The 9,512-nt window shown below is 46.0% G+C and overlaps 1 protein-coding gene across 1 annotated transcript in view; it reads right to left on the bottom strand.

The window, feature by feature from the left end:
• Positions 1–5,859, bottom strand: part of LOC104986779 (beta-glucuronidase-like) — a 16,766-nt gene extending 10,907 nt beyond the window's left edge. Inside the window, exon 1 of the mRNA XM_010837459.1 lies at positions 5,831–5,859. Coding sequence (XP_010835761.1) covers positions 5,831–5,859 — 29 coding nt within the window. The remainder of the gene's footprint in view (positions 1–5,830) is intronic.
• Positions 5,860–9,512: the final 3,653 nt, after the last annotated feature.

The raw sequence follows: 9,512 nt of genomic DNA, 5'->3' as shown, positions 1-9,512 counted from the left end.
TGCTCAACATCACTCATTATCAGAGAAATGCAAATCAAAACCACTATGAGGTATCATTTCACGCCAGTCAGAATGGCTGCGATCCAAAAGCCTCTAAGCAATAAATGCTGGAGAGGATGTGGAGAAAAGGGAACCCTCTTACACTGTTGGTGGGGATGCAAACTAGTACAGCCACTATGGAGAACAGTGTGGAGATTCCTTAAAAAACTGGAAATAGAACTGCCTTATGATCCAGCAATCCCACTGCTGGGCATACACACTGAGGAAACCAGAATTGAAAGAGACACGTGTACCCCAATGTTCATCGCAGCACTGTTTATAATAGCCAGGACATGGAAGCAACCTAGATGTCCATCAGCAGATGAATGGATAAGAAAGCTGTGGTACATATACACAATGGAGTATTACTCAGCCATTAAAAAGAATACATTTGAATCAGTTCTAATGAGGTGGATGAAACTGAAGCCTATTATACAGAGTGAAGTAAGCCAGAAAGTAAAACACCAATACAGTATACTAACGCATATATATGGAATTTAGAAATATGGTAACAATAACCCTGTATATGAGACAGCAAAACAGACAGTGATGTATAGAACAGTCTTTTGGACTCTGTGGGAGAGGGAGAGGATGGGATGATTTGGGAAAATGGCACTGAAACATGTATAATATCATATATGAAACAAGTCGCCAGTCCAGGTTCGATGCACGATACTGGATGCTTAGGGCTGGTGCATTGGGACGACCCAGAGGTATGGTATGGGGAGGGAGGAGGGTTCAGGATGGGAAACACGTGTATACCTGTGGTGGATTCATGATGATATATGGCAAAACCAATACAATATTGTAAAGTTAAAAAATAAAATAAAATATATTAAAATAAATAAATAAATTACAATACTATCCTGCAGCTAGAATTATTATGCAAAAGACAAAGGAAATGGACAGAGATCCCCTATGTCCAAATTTTCTTCTGACTGAGAGATATGAAGGAACTCTGTCTTAAGTATGGGATTGTTGTATGCCCTAAAAGTGAGCCGACTAGGCAAATGATGTTAGGCACAGACAACCAAGCAAAGGAACCCCCCCGTGAAGGGTCACCTCCCACAACTCCCGAGTTGCCTGGTGGTCTTTCCTTGTATCCAAACGTGCCTCTGTATCCAGGAGCACCACCTCCACAAAAGCCAGCGTGAGTATGTCCCTTAGTTGAAACTGGAGGAGAATTTGGACCAACCCGGGTCCATAAGCCCTTCTCCCTCTTAGAACTAAGACAGATCAAATAAGACCTGGGAAGCTATACAGATGATGCAGGCAAATATATAGGTCCATTCCAACACATTACCTTGGCCTTTGACTTGACGTGGAAGGACATCATGGTCATATTTAGTCAAACTTTATTTGCTCCTGAGCATACTTGGGTTTTAAAGGAAGCCCTAAGATATGCAACGGGGCTTCACATGTCAAGTGGTAAATACCCAATAGGGGAAACTGCAGTCCCCTCCTCAGATCCTAATTGGAATTATAATCACCCTGAGAACCTCTGGGAAAAGGATCATTTTCTAATCTATATGAAGGCAGGACTGAAAGCATCCCAGCAAAAAGTAATCAGCTATGCCCGGGTCTCAGCAATAACTCAGGAGCCCAATGAGAACCCCACTGCCTTTCTGGAAAGGCTAAAAGAGGCCCTGTAAAAGTTTACCAATGTGGACTTAGACTCTTATGAGAGATGGGTGATTTTAAAGGACAAATTCCTGTCCCAGTGTGCATCAGATATCAGAATTAAGTTACAGCAGCTATAACAGCAGGACCCTGCTGCCTCTTTAGATGAGATGGTCCAGACGGCCACCAATACCTTTTATAACAGAGAACAGAGGGAGCCAAGGCCCAGAAGGAGAAAAGGAAAGAGACAAGGCATGCCCAGATGCTGGCCACCCTCCAGGGAGGCCCTATGGCAAACCCCAAGTCCTTGAAGGACAAGGCACAAGGCAAATGCCTAATATAGATAGGTGGGCTATTGGGCCAAAGAGTGTCCAAACCATGACAAGTCTCCTAAAATGGCTTGCTGTAAATGCCATCAACTGGGACATTGGGTGGCACTCTGCCCTCAGGACGCAAGAGCCTCAAGGTCAAGCACCAAGCCTTCCCTCACAAGGGTTCAACAGGACTGAAGCAGCCCGCTTCAGCCAGCCCACTTGTCACAGATAACCATCACGGGGCTTAGCCAAGGGTGCAACTGGATGTGGTAGGTAGGTCCGAGAATTTCTTGGTTGACATGGGGGCTACCTACTCTGTCCTGACCTCCTACTCTGGAGCCTTCTCCTCCCAAATCTATACCATTTTGGATGCTACAGGAAAAACAACTACTAAAAGATTCACCTGAGCACTTTGTTACTGGGATGGACAAATATTTTTCCACCAGTTTCTAGTGGTCCCAGACTGTCTTCCTCCCTTATTGGGAAGAAATTTCTCCCTGCCTTCAAAATCTTGCAGCTAGTGCAGTTGTGATAGAAGGTGCCTTAAAACTCTCTTTTGGGGGCAAACTAACTATTTTTACCAGCCACCGAGTGAAACAACTCCTAGATGGGGGAGGCCATTTACGGATGTCTGATTAAAGAATCCTCAGATATCAAGTACTGCTGATGGAAAATCCAGGCCTCACTATATCCCCTTGTGAGGTTCTTGACCCAGCCACCCTCCTACCTACCCCCGAGGGCTCTCTCCCCTTTCACTCTTGCCTAGAAACCTTGGCTCACTGGACAAAACCCCGAGAAGGATTGTTGGAAGATCCTCTGACCAATTCTGAGGAAATCTGGTACATTGATGGGAGCAGCTTTGTCTTGGATGGAAAAAGAAGAGCCGGATATGCAGTAGTCTCCAATTTTGACACGGTAGTGGCTAAACCTTTGCCACCAGGTACTTGAGCCCAATTAGCTGAGCTCATAGCCCTGACTCGAGTTTTAGAGCTGGGAAAAGGAAAAAGAGTAGCTATTTACACTGACTCCAAGTATGTCTTTCTGTTGCTACATGTGCATGCTGCTATTTGGAAAGAAAGAGGCCACCACTTTACCACCCGAGGGTCCCCAATCAAATATGGTGATCAAATCCTTAGACTTTCGGAGGCAGTCCATCTGCCCCCTGAGGTTTCAGTCTCCCACTGTAAAGGACACCAAAAAGGGAGCACAGAAGTGGCACGAGGGAACCAAGCAGTTGATCAGGCAGCTAAGAGAGCAGCATTACAGAACCATGACCTAATAGGGGCTGCCACCTTAGTTCACAGACTAATTTGCCAGAAACTCCTTCATATACTGAAGGTGAGACTCTTAAAGCTAAGAGTGAGGACTTTCAAGAAGATCATATGGGGTGGTTCTAAAAGGAGGGACTCCTTTTCCTGCCTGGGAACTTCCAATGGAAGTTGGTTAACTCCTTACATGCCACCACTCATTTAGGGGGAAAGGCCCTTCAAAGATTACTAGAAAGGTCCTTCAGAGGAACAGGCCTCCAAACGACTGTAAGGCAGGTGGTCTCCTCTTGTCCCACTTGCCAATTAAACAACCCCCAAGGAGCTCGAAGACCCCAGCCGGCCCAGCTGGTCCAACGACGTGGGGCCTACCCAGGAGAGGACTGGCAGATGGACTTCACCCAGATGCCAGTTTCTCGAGGGTATAAATACCTATTAGTCATGATAGATACATTCACAGGATGGATTGAAGGCTTTCCCACCTGGACTGAGAGGGCTGAGGAGGTGATGAAAAAACTGCTCCGTGAAATTATTCCAGGATTTGGTCTGCCCAGGTCATTACAAAGTGACAACGGGACATCATTTACTTCTAAGGTCACCCAAGGGGTCTCAAAAGCATTGGGCATTACTTATTATCTCCATTGTGCCTGGAGGCCTTCAGGAAAAGTAGAAAGAGCCAACCAATTCTTAAAATCAGTGATAAAAAAGATAACCCAGGAGACCTCTCTGGGATGGAAGGAGGCTTTATCAATAGCTCTTCTCCACACCCGAATTGCCCCTCAGGAAGAGATTGGTCTTAGTCCTTCTGAGATGCTATATGGGGGACCTTTTCTTTAAGTCAATGACCTCTTCCTAGTTCCAGAATCTCAGACCCTCCAGTCTTATACCATGGCCGTTGGTCAATTCCAACAGGATATACGCTTGTGGGGTGTCAACTAGGACACAAAAGATTCTAAGGAGTCACTGCCATATGCCCCAGGGACTCAAGTCCTAATTAAAATCTGGAAAGATGGGTCCCCAAAGGCTCAACTCCAGCCCACATGGAAGGGTCCCTACCCTGTAATACTTTCTACCCCCACAGCAGTCAAGGTACCAGGACATGACTCCTGGATTCACTACTTACGAGTCAAGCCGTGGAAGAAAACAGAAGAGGATACTCAATACACCTGTGAGCCCCTGGGAGATCTTAGATGCCTATTCAGGACTACCAATGAGTGTCATTCTAATGAACACCCCCAAAATCTAGTTTCTGGGGATAAGGTTTCTCAGGACAGCTCTAAAGAACCAACACAGCTTGGCAGGGGTTGTATTCCAAAACAGACAGGAGATAGATCTTCTGATCCCTGAACAAGGAGGGACTTGAGCCATCCTGGTGATGGGAATTTGGAGTTGGCTAATGCCCCTAACTAGCCCTTGTTATGCCATATTGATGCTGCTTATGATTGCTCCATGTTTTATCAATTGTCTAACCCATTTTGTCTCTGCCCAGGTCAATAAGCTACAACATGCAGTGCCAGTTCAACAAGGATATATAAAGTTACAGCCGACCATGGAAAATATTGCTCACCCTTAGATGGACACCGCTATAAGGACTCTGAGGCCTGAGACTGGCAAGAGGGGGAGGCCCAATGCCCTTCGCCATACCAGTTCAGCAGGAAGTAGCCAGAAAGACCTTGACGCCCCTATTCCCAAAGAACTGGGCCTCCCATCTATTGAGGGGGAATGTTAGGTAGTTAGAATAGGAAAAAGGAGTCCAGAAGGGCAGTGGCTAAAAGACAAGGAAGGGAAAAGCCCACGAAAATAGAACAGAGGAAGGTCTGAGGACTGGAGTGAAGACTTCAGGTAGAGCAAACAGCATTTCTGGCTGGCCCAATTTACATAGGGCAGGCCCAGAGGGAGGAAAAAAACATATAAAATGAGGAGCCAAAGCGCTGGGGGTCTCTCTCATCCGTTCATGTCCGTGCTCGCTCTCTCTTTCCTCTTTGCATCTTTTGGGTTGGCATGCCCTCACGCCACGAGGATGTATTTTCCTTTTATTTTCTAAATAAAACGGAGCTGTAACAGTGATCTGGCCGACAGCTGAGAGCTGTAACACGGTCTTTCGAGAGCTGAGACACGTTCTGTCCAAGGGCTTTAATATCTGTCACTTTAAATTTTTGTTGTGACGAGACAGAACCAAGGAAATTACACACTGCCCTGACGTTTCATTACATCAGATCAGATCAGTTACTCAGTCATGTCCGACTCTGCGACCTCATGAATCACAGCACGCCAGGCCTCCTTGTCCATCACCAACTTCCGTTCATAAGTAGTCTCAATTCTACACTTTATTCAGATAAGAGCCTTTAAATCAATTTTATATGACCTGGAGTGGTGTCTATCCTCTGTTGTTATAGAAAGAGGAAATTCCTGAAAATTTTTTCTCTTGCAACATTCTCAAGACTCAATACCTGCTTTCCATTAGCACCTACATAAAAGGAAGGCCTTCTACGGAAAGGAAAAAGGCAGATGCTAGTTCTAAACCAGAGGAGTAAGGGACATGTAACTTCTTACTTGAAGCACCTGATAGAAGTTAGCACCCTTGGGACTTACCTGATGATCCAGTGGCCAATGGATCCCATGGTCCCAATGCCAGAGGCTGGGGCGGGGGCGTTCGATCCCTGGTCAGGGAACTAGATCCTGAATGCCAAAACTAAGACCCAGTGCAGTAAATAAATAAAAAGAAATATTTAATTAATTATTTTTTTTAAGTTAGCACCTTCAGGTCATCTCACCTCTCCCTGATCTACCCCTGACACGTCTCACAATCCGGAACAACACTGTCTATTTCCTCTCAGGAATGCCTGGGGTAGACTGAATAACAAAGCACTGCCATCAGCATCCCCAGGAGAGACATTCCCCGCTCCCAGCCCCAGCAAGCCAGGCACAGCTGGGTAGTGCTTTGCCAGATCCAGCCATGCTGACATGTATAGCTCTGCTCTGTCCATTTCAATGACTGGAGAGTATCCCATTGCATGAATTACACCACACAAAGGTCTTGATTTCACCCTTTCCTTTGAGCATTTAGGTGGTTTCCCGTTTTCACTTTACCATCAGCACATTCTTCACATGCCTCCTGACCTTTGGCTCACACATGATACTTTCCCCAGGTGTTTCCTCAAGATGGAGCTGCTGGGACTGGAGAGTCTGTTCATCTTCCCCTTTTCGACTTTCCTGTCCCTTTCCCTGTTCATCTTTCCCAGGCACTCTCCATGAGGTTGTGCACACGGGTGTTTTTAGTCCCAGCTACTCCATATGAACTGACTTATTTGAAAAGACCCTGATGCTGGGAAGGATTGAAGGCAGGAGGAGAAGAGGACAACAGAGGATGAGATGGTTGGATGGCATCACGGGCTCAGTGGACATGAGTTTGAGTAAACTCCGGAAGTTGGTGATGGACAGGGAGGCCTGGCGTGCTGCAGACCATGGGGTCGCAAAGAGTCGGACACAATTCAGTGACTGAAATGAACTGAACTGAACTGACTACATGAAAGCTAAAGAAAATCGCCCAGCCACCAGCCCCTCTCTGGACCCAGCCCAGGCCCATGCCTCTCCCCTTTGACCACCTCTGCTTGTGTCTGCTTCACAAAGATGTCTTGCTAATTTTCATCTTGACTAGATCTTTCTGAATCTTTTCTCTTCATACGTTTCATTCATCTTCATTGTATGTCTAAAGCATGGAGTCATGATGCTATTTGACTGTAAGTCTGCCCTAAGTCTGTGACTTTTCTATGCATCTCCCCCATCCCACAGCACCCTTCTGTTACCGAGTCCAAGCTCTCTCTACTCACTACACAATAGTCCACTTAACAGAGAGAGGTGTCAAGGCAAGTAATACAACTTTACCAGGAAAGCTGGCTGACTGACAAGATGGCAGACTAATGTCTCAAGATAACCATCTTTATCAGGGTCTGGATGCCAGGTTCTTTTATAGAATATGGGGGGATGGGAGGATTAAAGTAAAAAGGCCATTAATCTTGCAGCTATCTTCTAGAATGGCCAATCTTGGGGAGGGTATGAGTTAATGTCTTCCTTCCTGTAGCCATCCACAGGTGAACATGGTCCTGAACAAAGGTGTTTTGGTTTAACCTTCTGGCAGAGGGGCTGGGTTCCCTGAGGCAGGCTATTTTGTATGGACAGTATCCTTTTACTTAACAAAAGCAATGAGAAGCAAAGGTTAAAGTAAAAGAAACAGATCTAACATGGAGTCAGTTCTTCCCTGTAACTTTTATACTGGTAATCTTGCTCCTGGGCCCCAGAAATACCTTCCCAGGCTTCTCTTAGAGGCTGCATAGTTCTTTCTCCTGTTCTCTGGGTCATGTTTCTAGGCTTGGCTCAGATGTCAGCTCTTTTGTTTCCTGATGGGACAAAACTTCCTCCTGGGATAGCTGCTGTCGACCACATTTGCAGTCAGGGCCCTGACCTGGAGGCCTGGCTGCCTGGCATGAGCCAAACTGTGAGTCTGGCAGCCAGTCCTCCTTTCATAACCACAGTGACCTGGACCTTACCCCATAAGTGAGAGAATACAGGTTATCACTTGAGTAAAGGTGATCTGGGACCTTTAGAGTGCTCCCTGGATTCCTACCGCTTGATCACATTAGTAACAGCACACTCTCCCCGCTCCCCCCACTCCCAGCAGAATTTCTGCTCTGGAAGACTGTGAAGTGGACTTATTTGTTCTCTGCTACAGATGAGCAAACTGAAGCTGAATGAGAGGCAAGGTGAAATGACTTGCTCAGGGAAACACACCCAAAACTTCATTGTCCATTTTTTTTTTTTTTCACAGCTTGCAGGATCCTGTGGGCTTCGCAGGTGCCTCTTAGTGGTAAAGAACCTGCCAATGCAGGAGACATAAGACATGGGTTTGATCCCTGGGTCAGGAAGATCCCCTGAAGTAGGGCAAGGAAACCCACTCCAGTATTCCTGCCTGAAGAATCCATGGATAGAAGAGCCTGGTGGGCCACAGTCCATAGAGTTGCAAAGAGTTGGATATGACTGAAACAACTTAGCATGTACACATGCACACAGGATCTTAGTTCCCTGACCAGGGATTGAAGCCCGGACCTGGCAGTGAAAGGGCCAAGTCTTATCAACTGGACCACCCGGGAGTTCCCTACATTTACCATTGTTGATGGCACATCATCCAGAAGACTTTTTAATGTTTAGAACAGAAAATAATAGAACAAGCTCCGCCTAGTGGTGAGGTGCATCACCACAAAGTTCCATTCGGTTCTGAACTGTTCAGTTGCTCAGTCACGTCCGACTCTTTGCGACTCCACGGACTGCAGCATTCCAGGCCTCCCTGTCCATCAACAAATCCTGGAGTTTATCCAAACTCATGTCCATTGAGTCGGTGATGTCATCCAACCATCTCATCCTCTGTCGTCCCCTTCTCCTCTCACCTTCAATCTTTCCCAGCATCAGGGTCTTTTCAAATGAGTCAGCTCTTCCCATCAGGTGGCCAAAGTATTGGAGTTTCAGCTTCAGCATCAGTCCTTCCAATGAACACCCAGGACTGATCTTCTTTAGGATGGACTGGTTGGATCTCCTTGCAGTCCAAGGGACTCTCAAGAGTCTTTTCCAACACCACAGTTCAAAAGCATCAATTCTTCGACGCTCAGCTTTCCTTATAGTCCAACTCTCAAATCCATACATGACTACTGGAAAAACTAGATGGACCTTTGTTGGCAAAGTAATGTCTCTGCTTTTTCATATGCTGTCTAGGTTGGTCATAACCTTCCTTCCAAGGAGTCTTTTGATTTCATGGCTGCAGTCACCATCTGCAGTGATTTTGGAGCCCCCAAAAACAAAGTCTGCCCCTGTTTCCACTGTTTCCCATCTATTTGCCATAAAGTGATGGGACCAGATGCCATGATCTTAGTTTTCTGAATGTTGAGATTTAAGCCAACTTTTTCACTCTCCTCTTGCACTTTCATCAAGAGGCTCTTTAGTTCTTCTTAGCTTCCTGCCATAAGGGTGGTGTCATCTGCATATCTGAGGTTAATGATATTTCTCTCAGCAATCTTGATTCCAGCTTGTGCTTCATCCAGCTCAGCATTTCTCATGATGTACTCTGCATATAAGTTAAATAAGCAGGGTGACAATATACAGCCTTGATGTACTCCTTTTCCTATTTGGAACCAGTCTGTTGTTCCATGTCCAGTTCTAACTGTTGCTTCCTGACCTGCATACAAATTTCTCAAGAGGCAGGTCAGGTGGTCTGGTATGCCCATCT

This window comes from Bison bison, unplaced genomic scaffold, assembly GCF_000754665.1.
Source record: "Bison bison bison isolate TAMUID 2011002044 unplaced genomic scaffold, Bison_UMD1.0 scf7180017864072, whole genome shotgun sequence".
NCBI classification, from domain to species: Eukaryota; Metazoa; Chordata; class Mammalia; order Artiodactyla; family Bovidae; genus Bison; species Bison bison.
Note: the sequence above shows the minus strand (reverse complement) of the source record. Positions and strands in the feature narration are given on the sequence as shown.